This window comes from Ailuropoda melanoleuca, chromosome 11 (assembly GCF_002007445.2).
Source record: "Ailuropoda melanoleuca isolate Jingjing chromosome 11, ASM200744v2, whole genome shotgun sequence".
Classification (NCBI taxonomy): Eukaryota; Metazoa; Chordata; class Mammalia; order Carnivora; family Ursidae; genus Ailuropoda; species Ailuropoda melanoleuca.
This window is the reverse complement of record NC_048228.1, coordinates 46034887-46057211: the sequence shown is the minus strand read 5'-3', so window position 1 is coordinate 46057211 and position 22325 is coordinate 46034887. Positions and strand designations below refer to the sequence as shown.

General features: G+C 41.1%; 1 protein-coding gene across 1 annotated transcript in view; it reads right to left on the bottom strand.

Annotated features, from left to right (window-relative positions):
• Positions 1-276: 276 nt before the first annotated feature.
• RASGEF1B (RasGEF domain family member 1B) overlaps positions 277-22325 on the bottom strand; it is a 37501-nt gene continuing 15452 nt past the window's right edge. The window contains exons 5-14 of the mRNA XM_011218947.3: positions 16791-17003; positions 16052-16126; positions 14581-14676; positions 14363-14465; positions 12819-12898; positions 11390-11485; positions 7146-7241; positions 6675-6798; positions 4965-5037; positions 277-1658 (exon numbers count right to left, since the gene is read on the bottom strand). Of these exons, the coding sequence (XP_011217249.1) occupies positions 1634-1658; positions 4965-5037; positions 6675-6798; positions 7146-7241; positions 11390-11485; positions 12819-12898; positions 14363-14465; positions 14581-14676; positions 16052-16126; positions 16791-17003 (981 nt within the window). The 3' untranslated portion in view covers positions 277-1633. The remainder of the gene's footprint in view (positions 1659-4964; positions 5038-6674; positions 6799-7145; positions 7242-11389; positions 11486-12818; positions 12899-14362; positions 14466-14580; positions 14677-16051; positions 16127-16790; positions 17004-22325) is intronic.

The window sequence follows — 22325 nt, the reverse complement described above, 5'->3', positions numbered from 1 at the left end:
TTATTACTATTATTAATATGCCCGTTCCCACACCTAAAAAGTGGGGATGGTGACCCATGCTAAACACTTGGAAAGTGCCTGGCAAGTGCTATTTATTAAATGCTTGCTCTGATCCATCTTTAGAAAAGAGTGTCTACACACATTCTCCTCAAGGCCACTTCCTCAAGGACAGACACACTCCTAGCCAGTCACTTGAGTTGAGTTGCTTTGACAACAGCCCCCCCTCCCCCAACAACCCCATCCATGCAAGAAAAGAGAGACGCCACACCTCCTGGCCGCAGAGTGTGAAATATATTGAGGGTTGTAAAGGGACAACTTGGAGACATTTCCGGTCTGCTGAGACGACGTGCAGCAGACACACACAGGCTCTGTTTCTGGAAACCATGTCAGTAAGTTCTCAAATACATCTCTGTTTTGAACATGATGTTTTGTTTTTTTTCATTAGCACAGTTTACTACTCTACAGTTTCTCCTAGAGTAAATAAATATAGCGGCTGTTTGCAGAGCAACTACAGACTTATTGAGATGTTTAACAAGGTGAACTATTTCACAATTAGATTAACCTTTGCATTAACAGCAAGATGTTTTTCATTTGTTTTCGTTCCCTGCTGCAGTGGGGGGTGGGGGGGTGTTAACTTTTCCAATTTATTCTTTGTTCACATGTTTAGTCACCAACAGACTCCCAAACATAATGAAAAATAACAGTCTGTTCAAAAAATTAAATTGTAATTAGGCCATGGGTTTTTTTCCAAGACCCTTAAAGTCAGATCATTTAAATTTACAAGAGGAAAAAAATGGGCATGATGGAAAACTAAGTAACAAAAAAACTACTGAAAAATACATCTGTAGAACACAGTGGTCAGTTGTAAACAGCTCAGAAGGGCAGAGAAAACAAAAAGTCCTTCTAGAACGTTAAGCAGTCCAATGACAAACTCTGCTTTTTTTTTTTTTTCCCAGTGGCTATTTTCCTACCACAGTGTTGAGCTTCATTATATTAAATAACTTATATGGGTAAAAAGGAGTTTGCTAACCAGCAGCCAACTCAAAATCTTGCAGGAAGAGGGAGGAGAGGAATTCAAAACACAGCACACACTAAAGGGGAAACAAAGTCCAGAGTCAGCATTGAACCAGTCTTACCCCTCTTGGCAATACCGTGGAGCTGAAGTTGGGATCTACATGGAAGTTTGTCTCCCCTCCCTCCTCTCCCTTTTTCATTTAAGTTAACAAAGAAACATGGGCTTCCTAAGAGCCAGCACTCTGCTGGGCAAGTCCCATTAGCAGCAAATGTTCAACCAAATTAAAAAAAAAAAAAAAAAAAAACACGCACACAAAAGAAAACTCCATCCAAGTGCAGAGCTGTGATTCACATGGAAATTCCAGAAGATGAATCACGTGCAGAGCCGGAACCGGTGGAGGATTCTTTCTCAAGTGTCTTCAGTGAACATTTCAGTCTCCCGAAATCCGAGTCAGTCTGTCAGCTGTGGGAAATAAGTTCCCCATCTGCTCTTGAGCCAGCTTGCTTGCGGGGACTTAGCAGGATGGTTTGTAGAACTGGACGCCAAAACACAAAGGCCAGCCCCTCAGCGATCCATGTGACACAGCAGCAGCAGCAGCGATGATCAGCATCCCATTCCTTAAACTCTGCCTAAGAGGCTGGACCTGAGGAATAAAGAAGACGGCAAGGGGACAAATGCGGCAGATGATTTCAGTTCGGATTAAAATGTCTTGCCTAACACTAGCTTCGCCTCTCCTAGGCTTCAAGTTTGATCACACAGAGTTAAAAAGAGGAAGAAGGGCACCTGGGTGGCTCAGTAGGTTAACCTTCCGACTCGTGATTTTGGCTCAGGTCATGATCTCAGTGTTGTGAGATCCAGCTCCGCGTGGGGCTCCCCGCTCAGAGGGGAGTCTGCTTGAGATTCTCTCTCTCTCCCTCTGCCCCCACCTCCCCATGTATGCTCTCTCACTCTCTTAAAAAAAAAAAGAAGGAAAAAAATGTTAAGCATTGACGTCCTAGTTTTTGTACTAGTGACTCCCAGTCACTTCAAATAAATATTTATTAATGGAGGTGGCAAAAGCTTTGTTCATAGGTAAATCTTTATTTTGACTGGCTTTATATTAAAACAAAAACAAAAAGACAAACAAAAGTCATTAATTATGAAAAGCTTTTACATCTGCACTGGTCTTATCACAGGTGAGCTTACTCAGTAAACAGAAGCATCTTCACATTCCAGTGCCCATTGAGAGCATTTAAATAGCCAGTGACGAGAAAGGTGTCTACCCTCAGAGGTGTATTTGTCACTGTCACTGCTGAGCCTAAGTGTCTGAACGACGAGGGCTAGGGCCAGCAAGAAAAGCGTCTATGGGAAATTATCTAATTGCCTTCAAAGTTAATGTAATACACGTTTCAGGTAGGTACTATCATTCTAGAATAATCAGTCTTTGTATCCACTTAACACATGTAGCTTTGCAAACGATCGTAGCCTATTTTCTCTGCTTTATCCTCTCGGTCGTTGCTATGATGTGGCCAACACCTTCAGGAATGCAATGTCATTCCACAGCATGGCAGGAGCACATGCCCAGCGCCGCAGTGGGCAGGAAAGACCCTACGCTTGCCCGCCATGGGCTTACGCTGTAGTAGGGATGAGAAGCAATGCACTACAGAACAACCAGTTGGCTTGTAACAGGAGAAGACGACTGCCTTCGATCCCTTCTGGGCAGATATGGGTCAGGGAGGGGTAGGCATTGGAGCGGGGCCTTGAGATTACACAGGAGGGGGAAAGGGCAGAGTGCAGAGCTCACACCCAGCCTCAAACAAGAGTTTGTTCTTCAAGGCTCCTTAAAAACAATTTTCATGTAGAAACTAGTCTGTTATACCAAGAATAGATCTTCACAGTGTTTATATACATATTTCCCCGTATACCATTCTCTCTATTTGTGCTGGGGCTGGCCCCTCAATGAATGCTTTTCAGAGGCGTTATTACTGAACACTTTTGAGTGGAGCACAACTGCAGACAGATTCATAGATTTGTGTCTGAATTTAAGCCAGTACAGGCACCCTCTTTTTCACTCCATATTTCTAAATTCTCAAATTCTCTGGTCACATTTCAACCAGTTGAATGTTAACTGTTGTTGTATATTGTGTGTATGGTATCTATAGATATGGGAAGAGATTGTGTAATTAGGTCTTTAGTTTTTACTATCAACTCTTTGACTTTACAAGCCCTTCCAAACCACTCACCACTAGGAATATGGCATAAAAGAATAACAATCAGAAAAGCCTGGAAAAGAAGTACATGGGAGGCTTGGACTATTTAATGTGTCTGGATTTCACAGGCAATGCCGATACCAGGTATCATTTAAGTACAGCCAATTTACCTGCTTACTAGTTTTTTAAAAATCCTATAAAAGTCACAAAAGTTAATAAGCTATCCTCAGGGGCCATATCAACTTCATGCTCTCACAAAAAAATAGAAAGGGAATTAAAAAGAGGAGAAACACGGAAAGCTAAGTTCGCCTAAAAAGAACAACAAAAAGGAGTCATTCCTAAAGCTCTTATCCAGCAAGGTGTGGACGCTGAGAATCACGTTTTACAGGTGAATAACACGGAAGATTGCCGTAAATATCCTTTAACCCAACAGAGTAATACGAAATTTTAATATAAATATGCCACTGACAGGCACACAATTTCATAAAAGTAGATTTGAGCACCCGGCCAGCAAGCCTATTACAGTCCCTTGATTCCAGGTGTTGGCCACACCTTCTTTACGTTTGTGTCTGGGATAAAAGAAACATCTCTGATCCTTTACCTCTCACCATGACGCGTTCTAAGGATAATAATTCTGTTGCCTGTGTACCTCATCCCTCATCACTGAGAGGTACACAGAAAATCTAAATTTTCCCTTGAAACAAATGAAATCACACAAAAACAAATATACCTAAGATACCCTGGTTCATGAAACGTAGCCCAATATCAAGTACAATGAAGACTCCTAAATGACTTTACGAAGAAGAGAAATGTGTTTGTCCACCCTGGTACCAAAAGGCACATGTTCCCAGAGTCTCTTAGTGGAGATACAAATAGAGCAATTTTGATTATACGATTACTTTATCCTGGGCTATTTTAGCTATTAAAATATCTCAGATGGTTAAAATATCTCAGATGGTTAAAATATACATTTACCTATTTACCTATCCTTATTTTTTTTGAAAATACCAATAGATTAACACAACTCTTTAATTTGAATAGATTCTCGATTATGTTTAAAGTCCCAACTTTGGGGGAACCTGGGTGGCTCAGTCCGTTGAGCGTCCAACTCTTGATTTCCGCTCAGGTCATGATCTCAGGGTCCTGAGATCAAGCACTGCATCAGGCACTGTGCTCAGGAGGGAGTCTGCTTAGGACTCTCTCTCTCTCTTTCTCCCTCTACCCCTCCCCACCCTCTCAAATAAGTAAATCTCTAAAAGATAAATAAATAAAGTCCCAACTTCCTCTTTCTCTCAAAATAAAACAGAGACCAAGATCCAGCCGCTAAAACAGTGACACACTCAGATTTACTGAACCAACTGGTACTTGGGTCTCTTTTATCTCAGGTCAAATAAAATTTTAGTGTTAGAACTATTCAGAAATAGAGTCTGAACTTGTTATCTTTTAGTTGGTGAGAATGAGTCAGTGCTCTTTCTACCACACATACTATGGGATAATCTCAGTTCCTTACTCCATAAAGTAATGTGAGAAAGGAAGGAGAGCAGAGTCACTGTATATCTGACAGTATAAAAAAGTGAAAGGCGATAAAACTCAATGATGGCAATGAGGATCTCAGCCACAAAGATTCAGGTGACAAGTGATAAGGAGCAGAGAGGACTTGGAACACACAGGAGGGGACTTGCTACAGAAAGCAGTGGCTTTCCTCAAGTAAGTCCAACATGGCCTATGGAGGTTCACAGCTGAGAAGCACAGAGACTCACCTTAAGGACTTCCATCTGTCCTTCTCTATATGATTTTCAGGTCCTTCACTCTCATAGGAAGCCAGGTAGAGTGCTGCAATCAACCAAAAGTAAGAATGCATGAACACTGAGGCCTTCTCCTGGTATATTACCCACCACCATCCATCTCCTATTTAACGTGCTAAACCCTAAAGCAAAACTCTTTAACATATTCATTATAACGGAGAAGCATCATAGTTTCATTAAGAACACAAAATACTACTTTGCCTGATTGACCATCTCAACAAAAACCCATGGGCCTCTAGGCCAAAAAGGCACTTAATTAACTGACAGTTTATGAGGGGAAACAGCTTACAAACGCAAGCCACATGATGCTATCACACACTCACATTTATGTTCTTTTGAAGAAGGGGATGAAAGGGGGGCGGGGATCCTTTCCTCGTAGCCTTGATTTTTAAAAAACCTTTCCTACTAAAAAAGCCAGATTTTCCAGGCCACTTTTTCATTTTTCTAATATTTTTTCTTTATTTTTATTTTTTATTTTTTATTTTTTTTTAAAGATTTTATTTGTTTATTCGACAGAGAGACAGCCAGCGAGAGAGGGAACACAAGCAGGGGGAGTGGGAGAGGAAGAAGCAGGCTCACAGCAGAGGAGCCTGATGTGGGGCTCGATCCCGTAACGCCGGGATCACGCCCTGAGCCGAAGGCAGATGCTTAACCGCTGTGCCACCCAGGCGCCCCTTTTCTTTATTTTTAAATCAAAAAGAATCTCATTCAAAGATTTAAAAGCTCGCTATTAATCTACAAATAGGTAGAGGTTAATAGCAATCAAGTCCCCTCTGGAATGGGTAATATTAATGCAAAATGCACTTCAGTCATTATCAAAAACACTATCAATCTGCTATGAGAAACTGTTAATAATACCTTTGATTTCTAGCATATTAGGATATAAAAGATGAAAAGAATAAATCCCTAAGTCTTTTACAAACTTTAACTCTCTTCTCATCAATTTTTTTCAGTAAAATCACTGTTTCTGCCTCAAATTCCTTAATGTTTTAACAGGTGAAGATTTTCCACTACTTTTTCAAATAGCAGCAGGTAGCAACTAACTGGTTTCTTTTTTTTTAATTTTTGTTTTTTCAAATTACTTTTGATAACAACATACCATAAACAAAACACCTTTTTTCTCCAATGAAACAAGTCCAAACATGGGGGAAAAAAGTCCTTCAAAGCCTTTCCATTTGTGCCAAAAGCTCTGCAGCTCTAGTATTATAAAGAATGTTTAGGGGCACCTGGGTGGCTCAGTCCAGTTAAGCAGCTGCCTCCGGCTCTGGACATGATCCCAGGGTCCTGGGATCGAGCCCTGCGTCGGGCTCCCTGACCAGCGGGAAGCTTGCTTCTCCCTCTCCTACTCCCCCTGCTTGTGTTCTCTCTCTCTCTGTGTCAAATATATAAAATCTTAAAAAATAATAATAATAAAATTAAATTAAAAATAAAAAGAATGTTTAAACACAGAAACAATCTGTTGATGAGTGAAGAGTGAGTGCCTGGCAAATATTTTAGGGATAAACCATACGGTTTCCTGTGCAACAGAAAACTCTTACGCTGGACCAGGTCAGAAGACAGGCCTGATGTTACATCAGGAACCAGACGGCAGGCACGTTTGCACCCATTTCCTAATTGCAGGGTTTGGGGATGCTGGGGGCAGCCCCAGCTGCTAGGCTTGCTCACCATCTTCACTGAAGACTGGCACTGTGAGCAGATATTGCAAGATTTTCCGGTCCCTCTCAAATGGACACTCTACCTGTTTCCACGTCATGAATTCACTCACTTGTTTGGCCAGTTCCCAAAATTTCTAAGAAAAAAGAAAATTGAAAAGCGGTCATAAAAAATCATAAGCATTCCATTTAATCTTTTCCTCTGGCTTCGAATCAACTGAACTACATAATTTTCTTAATTTAATAAAAACTAGCTATAGGTATTTGTGAGGAACAGGTAAACATTTACTCACATACCTCCAGATAATAATCAATAACAATGTTGCAGCTAATTTATTCTACTCGGTAGTGTTATTTTCTTACAAAACAACAAAGAGAAAACTGGGTTCTAGAACTTCAGAATCTGCGCAGGCTGCCTGGCCCCGAATGGAACGTTGGAGAGGCTGACCCCTCTCCGTGCTCAGACTCTGTGGCCTACCCTTACCTCAAAGTTGACATGGCCATTTGGAAGGCGGTTGGCACAGCCCTCATTGAGGAAGTAAATATCTTTGATTAAAAGACTGAAGAATGGTATCACAATCTAGAGAAAAGAAAAGATTTGGGTTTGCTTGGGCAAATAGATATTCAGCCTCTCATCAAACAATACAAGAAATGCATGAGCGACAGTAGTACTGGCTTACATAATAGGCTACGATGAATTAAGACACAGTGTTTTGTTCACCACCCGTGACAGCAGTTTTCTCCCTTGCATAATTTTGCTATAGATGCAAATGCTATTAATAACCAAACCCCAGCAAAGACAACAAGCATTAGGAGGTGGGTGGCTTCATGTCGCTTTTGCAGTCTTCCCCACTGCAACAGCGTATCATAAATCTAAAAGTTCTAGCTCTGATCAATGGAAGAAGAGCTAAAAGAACTCTTGCTTTTCATTTAGCGATCCCTTAATTAGAGCAAACTATTAATAGAACACCTGTCGCTGCAGGTACCAAGATTGTAAGATATGTAGAAATCTGTATTACTGTATCATTTAGACGTCTACATTTTAGATGAATTTCTTTTTAGATGGACATTTCACCCTTGCTCAAGATAACGTGAGAGCTCAGGGTTTTAGGTAATAGTTGCTGGCAACTTCCTATTGGGTAAACCTGCCCTTCATAAGACAGAACACGGAGGCACCTGTTCTCATGGGAAATCACCTAGGCAGTACCTTGCACAGTATGTTGTGAGGTGTGTCCAAGTGGAGGAGGAATATAAATGTGTAAATTAGGATTAATGGCTGTTTGAGGAACTAAACCTCCAGTAAGACTCACCTGCCTTGGGTCTTTGATTTGATGAGGTGGTATTTAATTAATTAACCTAAAATAATAATCTCTGAGAAACTATCCTAAATCCTACTGAGCCCATAACAAACAAAGAACAAAGCTCACACATGGTAACTCCACCTTTTCTCAAATGCCAACAAGTTTTTGAAGATTCTAAATTTGCTACAGTGTGAACCGTGCTCCAAACACAAGTTGTGGGCCTCTGCTGTTTACCCAAGAGCAGGTTTTTGAAGTTTCCCTAAGCCTATGACTCATGGAGTACGTATACACCAAATGGATGGGAGCCCTGGAAAACATACATTTGGGCTCATACGCAAAAATATGAAGTATCCATTTTCACTTCAAGAGATAAATTCAGGGGCGCCTGGGTGGCACAGCAGTTAAGCGTCTGCCTTCGGCTCAGGGCATGATCCTGGCGTTCCGGGATAGAGCCCCACATCAGGCTCCTCCGCTATGAGCCTGCTTCTTCCTCTCCCACTCCCCCTGCTTGTGTTCCCTCTCTCGCTGGCTGTCTCTATCTCTGTCGAATAAATAAATAAAATCTTAAAAAAAAAAAAAAAGAGATAAATTCAGATTTCCCCCGAAAGTCATTTAAAAACCACAAGCTTTGGTTATTTTTAATTTCATTGGTGGCTGGAATCGCCGAAGTGAATCTGCAGCTTTGACGGCGTCGTCTTTGAGGGCACTTTTAATCACTTGCTATTGTCTATGGGAGTCTCTCAGGCTGAATCAGTAAAGATCCCCTCATTACCTTCCCCTTCAAATATTACTGGCTAATCCTCTTTATTTTAGGACTGAACAGCCATTGTAACAATGAAAAAGCACACCCCGGACTCCACTTCTTCGAAAGACCACCTCTGATGGGAAGCTTGGGTTTTGGGCTCTGTTGGACCTTGGCTTAAGATGCGGCCCCACAGTTATTGGCAGTACAAGCCAGGAGTCTACAAATGGTGGCCCGCAAACCAGCCCAGGCCCACCACCTGTTTTAGGATAGCCTGGGAGCCACACAATATAGAAATATACGTAATCTCTCTTCACTGTTCCGTTCCTTATGCCCACATGCCAGAAAGAAGTCTCACAGGCTCTTCAACTTCTAATTTACTCCTTGATAGTTCTCTTCATATCTGCAGCCCCTACAACAAATCTAACATAATAAAAATCAGGAGATAATAAGGACTTTGGATTTCCAGGCACTAAGGTAGATGTATGGGTTACCGATAGGAGGGAGTAAAAGCCTGGTTTCTGGGAGATCCTGCCAATGATGTCTTTAATGGGAGAACTTCTCAAGTAATAATGTTTTCTAATTCCCTTTCAAAATATTTTTTAAAATTTTATTTAAGGAATCTCTACCCCCAACATGGAGCTCGAACCCACGACCCTGAGATCAGGAGTTCCATGCATGCTTCACCAACTGAGCCAGCCAGGCACCCCTCTTTCAAAATATTCTTCATTCAGAGACTTGGCAAATACACCTGGAGGCATTATCCATTTCATGCCTAGAAATGAATGCTGTTGAGCAGGAACGAGTTCCCACAAACATAAATGGAACGGTAAAAGGATTTAAATCCATGGAATCACATGAGGAATGGTTAAAAACCTGGAGGCATGAGTACCCATAGGAAAAATAGCTATTTAAAGATCATTTAAGGGCCTCTATGTGGAAGACAGAATTGATTTGTTCTATGATATGGAACCTAGAGATGTGCCACCTTGGCCACATAAACTTACAATTTGAAAGAATATTAAAGATGCTATTACCCCGAACCATGTTGCTAGAAAGATTTTTAAATTACTTAGGAATAAAGAGAGTTTCTCCTCACTTCAAAAAAGGAAAAATAAACCCCAACTCTCCTGAATAAAAGATGCATTTTACCCAGAAATGTTTTCATTCATAGCCTTTGAGACCAATTGTGAAAAAGCAATGGCATTTTTTTTATGGTGGTGATTTCATTTGTTTTATGAACTCGAGAGTACAATTCATATGCTCACACAGAACTGGTTTAAAAGAACAACAGAACTAAAGCGGACAGAATTTATTAAATGATGTGAAAGGGTAAATACTTTGGATTGTGTTCTGGAAAGAGCTATTAGAGTCCCACAAGTACAGTCTTTCTGGGGGGCTGGACTTCAGAATGACTTTGGCCAGGACTCCAGCTCCCTGCTAGAGACAGGATTCCACAGCCTCCTGGCTCTCCTGGAGGGTCCCGCAGACAGAGCCTCGCATCCAGCTGGGAGGGGGAATGAGAGGGCGCAGACAGCCCCCCATGTGCTGATTTCCTGAAGCTGAAGAAACTTCTGATTCAATTTTTTTCTCAGTCTTGTCACAGGGATGCTGAGATTTGGGCAAGTAAAACCTAAGAGCTTGTACTCTCTGTCAGGCTAATGTGAGACAGTTTTCCCTGCTTCATCTCCTCTCTGACCTTGTCTCTTTATTTAAAAAAAATACAGTAATGTATTCACAGTATCTCTCAAATGTTATCAGCACTGATATTTTGGATTTTGTTAGAACCAATTAAACATTTTCAAAAGGTGGCATTTCTTTTTGTGTTTGTTTTTATCATAGATCATTGAGGCTGAAGCTTTTTTGCCGAAGGGATTGAGATGCCCTGAAACGTTTTTTACCCTCATTTCTAAAAATTTGTTGAAGATACAGTTTAAAAGATGGATAGAATCTAAGTGAAACGTAACTTTCATCAAACAACTTCATCAGCCCATTTACCATAACCAGGTATTTACTTTGCAAATATCATGATCCTTAAATGTCAAAATGACTTTTCCTTTCTACCTAAGGAAATAGGCCACTGACATGGGCCAAGAAAGGACCCTCAGAGTCGACGGTATGGTAGATCCAGGGTAGTATTAAACTGTTTCAGGGAACAGTAGATAGAGTAAGGACCATTAATTTCTCAGATATCATCCCTATACTTTTTCTGCCACCCATATATCCAATTAAAACAGCAGGCCTAACGCTATAGCAACTAACCTACTTTCTGAAAATAAATGACTTAACCATGGGAGGTAAGCTAATTCTTTTAAGAAAAAAGGTTACACTAAATCAGCTACCTTGTGCAGAGCTGAAATGTCTATTTTCAATTAAACCAAATTAATCTATCAGTCATCTTAACATAAGACTTAATTTATTGCTTGAAAAACAACTAAGACATATTACAAAACGATCATTTAAATAATGCAATAATAACACAGTAATATCCATTTATAATGGATAATAACACGGTGCCTTCCTTTAGCATTCCCCTTCTCTGTGTGGCAAAGCATAAACATTTCCATAGTATATCAACTTCTCTCTTAGATGGGAACAGGTTAAAGCAGCTCGGGGCAGTAGTTCACGTTGCATTTCAGTGCAACACATGGCAACTCTACCATGAGTAAAACTCCCAGCACATACCTTCTCTCTGCTGCTGTGAGCCGTTAAAGACCTTTGTGCTGCCCCACGAAGAGCTGTTCGGTAATTGTAGAAATTACTTGAAGGGTCCATCTGATGCTGTCCACAAAAGAGAGAAGACTATTAATCATTTGCTTCTCACCAGCAGAAAGTTTGCAAGATCGTACTTTTAACCCTAAGTAAAAAATTGCAATAGGCGATGGGTGCCTGGGTGGCATAGTTTGTTAAGTGCTTGGCTCTTGGTTTCAGCTCAGGCCCCGACCTCAGGGTCATGAGATCAAGCCCTGTGTAGGGCTCCATGCTCAGTGTGGAGTCTGCTTGGATTTCTCTCTCCCTCTGCCCCTCCCTACTCCCGTTATCTCTCTCTTTCTCTCTAAAATAAATAGATCTTTTTAAAGAATTGCAATAGGTGAGAGAACTCATTAAGGATAGGATTTATCCCTCTCATACACACACACACACGTAGGCATAAAACACATCAGAGCACAAACGTTTTCTTTGCTGAGGTTTGGTTCATTTAAATAAGCTGACATCAGCTTCAGTAATGTCAAACCTAGACCAAATTCTTTCCAGGTTCACTGTGGAGATTAGACTTAAAATAGATAACAAAGAATAAACACCAGCATAAGAAGCCATTTCCAGGCTTCGTTTGAATGTTAATGGATCAGCTAATGGTTGGCCATGCACAGTGATCCAACCCTTTGCAGTGAACTTGTTTTTTGCATTTGTTAACAAATCATTCACAATTAATTGGAGAATATTATCTTATAAGAAGGAAAAGGCATTTATTATTTATTATTTATTTATTAGACAATATGAATAAAAGCACAATGCAATATATCCAATGATACTTCTCAATTTAGAGGAAAACTTAAGAAAGAACATTTTTTTTTATTATCTCCAAAGACCATTGATTCAAAGTACCAACATGCCAAGGTGATAATGACATTAGTATGACCCAAACACAAATGCCTTTATGTACAATTCTTACTATCCTCAGAATTATACTGGGAGAGCTTTTGCACAGCTTAGCTAAATTTGCTGAAAGGATGGCGAACGAGTATTTCTACAGGGCTGGGAGCCTTTCCCCTGGGACACTGTATACAAATGAAGTTATGAGGCCCACTCTGAAGTAGCACTCCTAATGGTTCAGGATCCAGATCCCATCCTGGCACATGACGGGATGTAACTGACAGGTCACCGTTTCTTCAGTCAGTTCTCCTCAAAATGGACGCCTCTGTCTACGAAAGGGCCGGTCTACAACCTGGCTTATTCTCCCCTCCACCAGTTCTAACCCCCTTCCATTCCCTGTGTCTGTAAGGGTAGGTGGGCTTTCTTCTCTGTAGTACTCCCTGATCAAGAGGCAAACTCGCAGAGAAGAATTCCACTTTCTGGGTGTAAATGTTAACAGCGAGGCATCGGCTTCACATACCTCAAGAACATCAAACTTCGCAGTCTTCACTTTGGCCCATGTTTTTTTCAGTCGAGAGACTGGGCTCATGTTCATGCCAGCTTCCCATTTAAAATGGAGTTGCGGGGGGGAGAACAAGTGGAGACAGACAAATAACAAAAGTCACTTGAAGTTATCCTCCAAAAAAGTATTCATTATGAAGTGTAAGTAAGTTGACTTAATAAAAAACCTGCCAGTTTTCCACAGTAGAAATACCATTTCATAGTCCCACCAATAATATGTGAGAATTCCTCTTGTTCCTCACCCTCACCAATATTTGGTTCACCCAGTCCTTTTAATTTCAGTCATTCCAGTGTGTGAAATGGTTTTACATGGTGATTTTAATTTGTATTTCTCTGATGACTAATTAATGGAACATATTTTCATATGCTTATTATCTATAATATAACAGTAAGTATATGAAAGCAAAATTTTGTGACATATCTAAGAATCTGCCATTTTTCATTGGGTTATTTGTCTTATTATTGATTCATAGGGTCCTTTATAGAGTCTGGATACAAGTTCTTTTTCAGCTATAATGTATTACAAATACTTTCTCCCATGACATGGCTGGTCTTGACATTTTCTTAATGGTATACGGGGGAAAATGAAGTAATCTTCTGTTACACAGACCATGGACTTTCAGGTCCCTGATTTAAATGATCTTTCTGTTCACTATATTGAAGAAGTAAAACAGACAAAGAGCTGAAATTTGGTGAGTATTTTTAGGGAGAAAACAAGGAAAATTATGTCAAAAAGAAAATGGAAAATGAAATTGGTAAGAGGGGGGAATTTTCAGGATCAAAAGCATTGAATTACACATTTGGTGGATTCTCCGACTTCCAATTGACTCTAAATCTAAAGGGTCAGGTAAATATTCAACTATTTACTGAATACCTACAATGTGTAGGATAAACATATGATTTATCCTATAAATTAGGGTATTTTTAAATGAAAGAGTCACTATCAATAATTGGGACATGACCCCATGCACTATGTTTATAGGATGAATAAGAAGAAACACGGTCACTGGTATTAAAATCCCCATGACACAAGGGAGGAGCAAAGTTTGCACACCGGCGTAATGAGATGCTGCAGGTGGAAAGTACTAGGAGCATGGACAGTCCGAAGATGTTCCAGTTTCTCAGGCCACCCTCCAGGCCATACTGATAGAATCATACAATGTAGTCTCGGGTCATGCATTTCTATAATGCTTGACACACAGGCTGCCCAAACACTTTTTACAACCCTTCATTTACACAAATCTCTCACTTATGAGCTTCTATCGATAAATATTCAGATGAGGACAAACTGACTGGATATATTCCATGAATTCTCATACACATCAAAAAGAGCATACACACTTGCATGACATTGATATTTAACACACGCTGAACATTCTAAAACAATTCAGGATTAAAAAGTAGAGTTTCATTAATAAAACTGTACTACGTATAAATTTTTAGTAGACACATTTCATAGGACCTATACAAAAAAAGGACACGTATCTTCCAGAAAACACTCACAGATTATGGCCATCAGGGAATTGAAGTTGCCAATGTTAAAACACTCCCGAGCTACGTCAATGAAATACTCGATCATTCTTGCACGGTGCTTCTTCTTTACAGGCTTTACAGAAAAGGGGGGGAACAAAAACAGGGCAGTGATCCAACACGTAGACCCAACAGATTTAAAATAAGTATGAAAAGAAAGAGAGAGAGTGAGAGAAAACCTGCTTTCTCACCATGCAGATTTCCGTGGCAACGAAGTAACTGAGGCGATTGAACCATTCCACGTAAGCCTCTAAGTTTCGTGTTTTCTTCCGTTCGCTGTAGCAACTCTGTAGGGAGAGCAAAGGAAGCAGATGAATTGGAGACAAAAAAGACAGTGGCTCAGGCTCTCATTTTTGTTAGATATAGGCCTTTCTTCCCGTTAATGGAACAAGAGGAGCAAGACAGCTTTCTAAGACAAGGGGATGGGGACAGAGAGAAAGAAAATCACTAACATTCGTGAATCCCTGTACAGATATGTCACAATCTCTCGGTACAGTCTGGTGAAATCCATAAGGTCTAGAAATGTACTCTGAGGCATTCAAAATGGTGCCCTTCCCTCCTCAGAAACCAAGTTACCCTCGGTGGGAGCTGTCCTCAGAAGCACAATTCAAAGGGTTTTGGCTGCATTCTAAAACAATCTTGACTGATTAATGGGGTGTGAACGCCAATTGCTAGCAACACAGCAAGAAGCTGAGAGAGCCAGGGACTAGAACATTTTCTCTTAAAATTAAGTCTAGGAAAAAGTTTTGGAGCATCATGTAGCAAGACACTAAGTATCTTCCACAGTAGGTAAATGGAAGTCTAGGCCAGCATGGTCTTTAGTAGGGTGAATGACACATTATTCAAAAGCAAAAGGAGTTAAGCCCATCTTGGAGTTCAAGGCCAAGCTTGAACAGGTTAATTACACTCCTCTTTCCTTCCTTCAAAAAAACCCTAACAAACAAAAAGTCCACTAGCCGTCTACTGTAAAACCTAATCCTTGCTTCCTGTACTGAGGGAAGCTATTCTAAGGCCGGAAAACAGCTGTTACCCTAAGTTCCAAAGGGGGGCTTCCATTAGTGGGTGATTCAGTCTTTGCCTCACAACTTGAGATGCTTCTGGACATCACTGGGGGAAAAAATTTCTTAGGTGTGTTCACCAAGTTTATAGTCTATGCCCCGTGTTATTTTCTTTACATGTGGGCTTCGCTTAGGCCATAAACCTGTCATGAGAGATTCACCTCGAAACAAAAGGTGAAGCAACAGAGACCGTTGCTCAGCAAGCTGGGTGTGCATCCTGTCTTCACTGCCCTGTTATTGTTGAATCATGAGCATTCTCTTGTGTTTTCTCTCTGACTTAATCTGCTAAAACCATTATGCTTTTATCTCCTACCTTCATCACCACAATTCCTGCATTTACTTGCTTATTAAATTTCCCAATAAGGAGGAAGAAGAGGCTAACCGTTTGTGAGAGGGGAAGAATATGGTGACGGTGCTTGAAGATATGGCTTAAGAAAATGGCAATGAATCAGACGTGGCTCATGGAAAAAAAAAAAAAAAAACCTTTCTGATTGTAAAACCTAAGACAAAATAATTCCAATTTCTGCCTCTTGTACCCACTATCACAGACTAAGAAATTCCATTTCCAATTTCAGAGCTGACCTGTAGGTAGACTGATTTTTACCTTGTCATTGTCCAAAGGGTCCTTCTGCACAAACGCCTGAACAAATTCTTCTGGCCCAATATAATTGAGCCTCTCCTGAAACACAAAACCCCAGGTCAACCTTATTAAAGAAAATGAGAAAAAATGGACTGTTAACTCCTTCTGTTGACTTTTGGCACGACCCCCACTTTTCATGCAGCTTATAAAATAAGCCTTTAATCTTAAATATTGTCGTCATCTTCAAGATCTGAGCAGAGGCAATATTCTGCGTGAGTCAATGCTACCTGACATAGTGAAAGGCTGGGCAAGTCATGGAAAGGTAAAGAAGATGAGGTAGGTCAATAAATTTGCCTATCAGTCTTGCTTATTGGTATTTAAAGTGAATTCCCAGGGTGCCGGGATGGCTCAGACAGGTAAGCGTCTGCCTTCAGCTCAGGTCATGATCCCAGGGTCCTGGGATCCAGCCCCACATTGGGCTCCCTGCTCAGCGGGGAGTCTGCTTCTCCCTCTCCCTCTGTGCTCTCAATCTCTCTCTCCTCTCTCTCTCAAATAAATAAATAAATAAATAAATAAATCTTAAAAAAAAGAAAGTGAATTCCCAGAATGTCAAAAACATTCATATTCAAATGTCTAAGCAAAATATAGTCTAGGTATTGCACATATTACTTCCCATTTGGATTATTGTAGTATAATCTCCCATGACATTACAGCGGATAAACAGCTTCTGCAGTTGCCACAGCAAAGGGTGACAAGGACCTACCAGCTCTATGTGAGTCAGCTGCTGAGCCAGAGTGTAAGGGTCACTGCAGACAGTGATGATGTCCCTTTGTATGGACTGTGGCTTGGTCTTGAGAACGGTGAGCCGATCCGTGGATGTGGAGCTGATTTTTGCCAGGACCTCCTCGTACTGGCTGAGTGCAGCAAGTTTGCGGATTAGACACTGGATCATCTGCTGCACATTCTTCCTGTACGTCTGCCGGGGGAAAAGCAAAGGATTGCAGCCCACTCTGCGTGTCGACTTCCAGCACCATGCAAACTCAGAGACTGTGCTGTCCGGTGCTTCTCCCCGGATGCTGGAGAACCGCCAGGGCAGTGACAGGACAAGTCATCCTCGGTCTCAGAGTCTGAGACACGCAACACATAAGGTGTTCCTTCAGACCTGTAAACTTGAGCTCTCTTCTCAGGCTGCTCTTCAGGCTGGGCCAGGAAAACCCCACAAGGACATTTTAGATCAGCTACTACAGAGAACCAGCTGCTCTCTGGGCCGGTGTAGGAATGTCCCGCGTCACTTTTGGTAGGCTAAAATACATTGATCTCGACTCGGACCATCCTCTTCCTAACACTTTTTCTGTCGGGTCACCTTCTTGATTTCCCTGCTCCTCTCAGGCCCAGTCTCATTAGTCTACAAGCACAGACGCCAGCCCGACAGCAAATACCATTACTCCTCACTCCCCCACCCCAACCACCTTCCTGACTTCCACATAGGACATGGGTTAGCCCGAGGAAGCAGTGGATATTCATTTTTGGTATCTGACCTCCATTTGACTCATGTCCATATCTCTCACATTCATGAGTCGGTGCTAACATTCGCAACCAGCCAGACTCTTCCACGTGGCCGTTCTGCCCGTAAGGCTATTTATTACCAGCGGCTGCTTTGTCTGCTACTGCATCAGGCTGCAGCCACAACACTGTAGATCAGTTGTTTTCAAAAGCAATTCACGTATTAGCGGTAAATGTCAATCTCTTGACTTTTTACAGCCCTCATTAAGTCAAAGAAATAACTTCACAATCCATCCATCCCTAGGGTACTGTTATCATGATACAAGTTATGGCGTGTTTTTATTTTTCCTTTTCTAGCCCCAAACTGCCAAACACACACAATCATCCTCGTAGGTAAATTACCTGAGAAAGGCACACATGCTCGCACGGTCCTCAAGTTAAGAGCTCCAAAGGACGACGGTGCCAGTGAATTGAGATGTGAAAAGGCCTATGGTTATGCTCCTGTGCTTTAGTCAGACCCTTTTTAAAAGGTACCACACGGTATTACTTTGAGATTAATTATTTGAAACCTGAATGGCACCTTACCTACAAGTATGAGAACCATATTATTTTACAGACGCAATTTGGATTACCAAAGAACAAAAACTCAAATGAATAGACATTTGCATACTTAAGGAAAATTACAAATGCATCTGGAAATGATCAATTCTTACTTAATCAAGGCAAAAAAGCATACACAGCCTTCTTTTTCTTTTCTTTTTCTCTACTTGTCTGGTGTATATTCCACTCAGTTCTTTAATCTGGTCCATTAGATGACCTTTATATATATATATATATATTCACAGACCACCCTAAATCATTAATGAAATACCTAAGTGTTTAAAAAGTTGAACCTTCACGGGGCGCCTGGGTGGCACAGCGGTTAAGCGTCTGCCTTCGGCTCAGGGCGTGATCCTGGCGTTGCGGGATCGAGCCCCACATCAGGCTCCTCTGCTATGAGCCTGCTTCTTCCTCTCCCACTCCCCCTGTTTGTGTTCCCTCTCTCGCTGGCTGTCTCTATCTCTGTCAAATAAATAAATAAAATCTTTAAAAAAAAAAATAAAATAAAAAATAAAAAGTTGAACCTTCAAAAAACTTATCTTTCACACAGCATTAAGGTTATCAGTTTAGAAGATACTATCTAGGGGCACCTGGGTGGCTCAGTCGGTTAAGTGGCTCCCTTCGGGTCAGGTCATGATCCCAGAGTCCTGGGATCGAGCCCCACGTTGGGTCCCCTGTTCATTGGGGAGCCTGCTTCTCCTTTTCCCTCTGCTTCTGCCGCTCACCCTGCTTGTGCTTTCTGTGTCAAATAAATAAATAAATAAATAAATAAAATCTTAAAAAAAAAAAAGATGCTACCTATTTGGTAATACGCTTGTCACTCACTCAAAGAAAATATCTTTTTCTTTGGAATTTGAAGGAGTTCAAGATTGAATTAAGTGCTATTGTAAATCCCTCATGGTGCGGTGAAGTAGGGGACAAAGGATGGGCAAAACAGGTGAAGCTGGTCAAAAGGTACAAACGTCTAGTTATAAAATAAATAAGTCCTGGGGATGGAATTACAGCATGGTGACTGTAGTTAATAATACTGTGTTGCATCTTTGAAACTTGCTAAGAGAATGGATCTTAAAATTCTCATCACAAGGAAAAAAAATTCTGTAACTATGTGTGGTGATGGATGTTAGTAAGACTTATTGTGATCACTTCACAATATGTGCAAATATCGAATCATTATGTTGTACACCTGAAACTAATATGTTATATGTCAATTACACCTCAAAAAAAACAATAAATAAAAATAAAATAAAATAAATCCCTTGTCCCTATTTCCCTTGCTCTTCTACTTTTCATCATTTTGAGTTATATTAATAATCTATGAACTTGGGGCGCCTGGGTGGCTCAGCAGGTTAAGTGTCTGCCTTCGGCTCAGGGCGTGATCCCAGCGTTCTGGGATCGAGCCCCATGTCGGGCTCCTCCGCTGGGAGCCTGCTTCTTCCTCTCCCACTCCCCCTGCTTGTGTTCCCTCTCTCGCTGGCTGTCTCTCTCTCTGTCAAATAAATAAATAAAATCTTTAAAAAAAAATCTATGAACTTAAAGTGGTTTCTTCAGCCCCCTGTGCGAAATGTCATAATAAATATTCCCAGGTGATTCTGGTATGTAGCAAAGTGTCAGAATCTATGCTCTACTGGCATATCTGGTGAAAGATTCTTATTCTACACTTTAAAATATGCTTTTTTAAGGGAAGAGGTGGAGGATTCAGCTAGTGAACAAAAGGCAGCAAATTACAAGGGGAAAATGTATACAATAGGGCATAGGGTAAAGATATTCAAATAATAAAGAACTAGTCTCTGTGTGTGTGTGTGTGGGTGGGTGGGTGGGTGGGTGGGTGTATGAGAGACAGAGACAGAGAAGGAGAAACACACAAAGAGAGTATGTATGTATGTATGTATGACCTCTTTAAAAAGTTTCCTGCTGCCATTTGATTCCATTCCAAGCTTTGTGTTGTTAAGCATGCTTCCTTACTGAGTCATGAATTGCTAAATATGCTCTTATTCTTTTTTATAACTTCAAATGCCAGTGACAGTAATTACCTGGCAAATAAAGACCAGCCCCTTAAGGAAGAGAAAATTGCATTTTACCCACTATAGTCATTTGTCATGTAATTCAATCATTAGCTCCATTTCATGTTTCTTGCAGGCAAGTCCTAATAAACCACTTCATTTTGGGCAAATCCCCAGGGGGGGAACATATTAAGCCAAATTATGCAGAACTGTCCTAGCAGATTCAGCAGAACCAGACAAAATTATATATAGGGTGCACCTGGATTCATTGACTGCCAAAAAAAATCCCTAAAGTCTCGGGCAAGAAGCAACAAGTCTCAACCCAAGCCCATAGTCCTTCCTGTGGAGGGAAATATTTTTTTTCCCTCTTCCAGTAACTGATTAGTTCATTCATTCATTCATTCATTCACTCATTCAAATGCCACTGATTACCTATGAAATGCCTGGCACTAGTGGTTAAGGGTGCTGTGGTGAACAAAGGGGAGTCGGGAAAAACAAGTCATAAAAAAAAAGCAAGTAATTACTAACCACAGAGTTCTATGAAGACAACAGGGGCGAAAGCAAACAGTGAGAGGGCTGCAGGGTGACTGCGGTGGGGGCGGTGAGGGAAGGTCTCTTGGAGGAGAGGCACTCGTGCACATCACAGACACATGGCCTGTCAAGCAAAGAACTGAGGAAAGAGCATCCATTGCAGAATTTTGGAGCCGACAGGGACGGTAACACAGCGCAGTCACCTCTACGATTTACAGGAATGGAGAAGACTCAAGGAGTTTAGGGAACCTGCCAAAGCACACTCAGGTCAACCTGATGCCAAGGGCGGCCCTGACTCTGAATCCTGGACTGAAGGAGCCGAAGGAAAAAACCCTAACTGATCACGGCTCGTGAGGCTCGGCTGCTCAGTCCCTAGGTTAATCAATTCCTCCGTTCGACTAAGCTTATCCTCTCATCTCCTCCTTTCACACCCAAAACCATCTGAAAATCTCAAGGTTTATCAAGGATTTGCTATTAACAGAGGAGTGCTGACAGGAAGCCGGATTAAAAGGCGGTGTGGCCCTTTGTACTTCCCCTAACCCTTGAGTGGCTTAAGCCTGTCAAAAAAAAAAAAAAGACTGGATCCAATCTGTCCGACACAGATAGAACGCATCTCCTTCATTGACTATGGTGACAAGAAAAACAAAAGGCCACCGATCTGGCACTTTCAGAATGCTCACTTATTATCTGTAAAAGATTTTTAAGGTGTTCCTTTGGAAAGGATCAAGTGACCATTTCTACTTTTTAAAAAGGTAATCCAGGGAAGGTCGGTTGATGGACCTATCAAGTTATGTGCCTAAATACCACTTAACTAAAATGAAGTACTCAGGACTCAGCCTTCATACAAGAAAAAGTCCTTATGATGCCATTAATCTTTTGAGCAACTTGTCCTAAACTAAGTTCACTGAGCCAGGATTGACCCTGCCAGGCAAGCCAACAGATAACCCCTCTAATGTAAGATTTACTACAAAAGTACCCTGCAATTCCGAACTTTTGCCTTTGTGAGTGAGGGAGCCACCAATTCATATCTGGCTAGAACCCGTCCCAGGCAAACTGGCAAAATAATTATAACAGTCATAACTTGCAAAACGACTCAGGAAATCACTCATTCAGCCTTACAGATATAAATCATGGCTATCTTGAGCACCAGGGTTCCATATAATGTCATAAGAGAGCGATAAAAGGGTTAAATCCATTTTCATGAGGACATCACTGCAGGGAAGCAAGTGAAGTTTTTCAATTGCAAATCTTATATAATTTTTTTAAGGTAGGGGGAAATGGTATTAAAATATATTCACCAGAAGTAGACACAACAGATAGGGTATCTTGTTACATGATCTTTACAGCACACCACTAAAAGAATGAGTTCTCAGTTACTCATAATGGGAAAATGCATTTTAAGACGAATGAAACAAGACATCTCTACAACCGCCAAATGCTTTGTCAATCTTTTCCTTGTGAAAATGTTGTATGTTACTTATTTGTGTGTGTGTGTGTTTTTTTTAAGTAACTTGTGCCCAGGAGCTCGCTGGCAGCACAGAAGACACCCTTGCCCAACAAGCCTCAACACAAAATATCAGCCCTCCAGGCCCGCTTCAAAGAGGATCACCTTGAATTTGTTACAGCCAGTTATCTCCTATCAAAGGCTGGATTGAGGGAAGTGA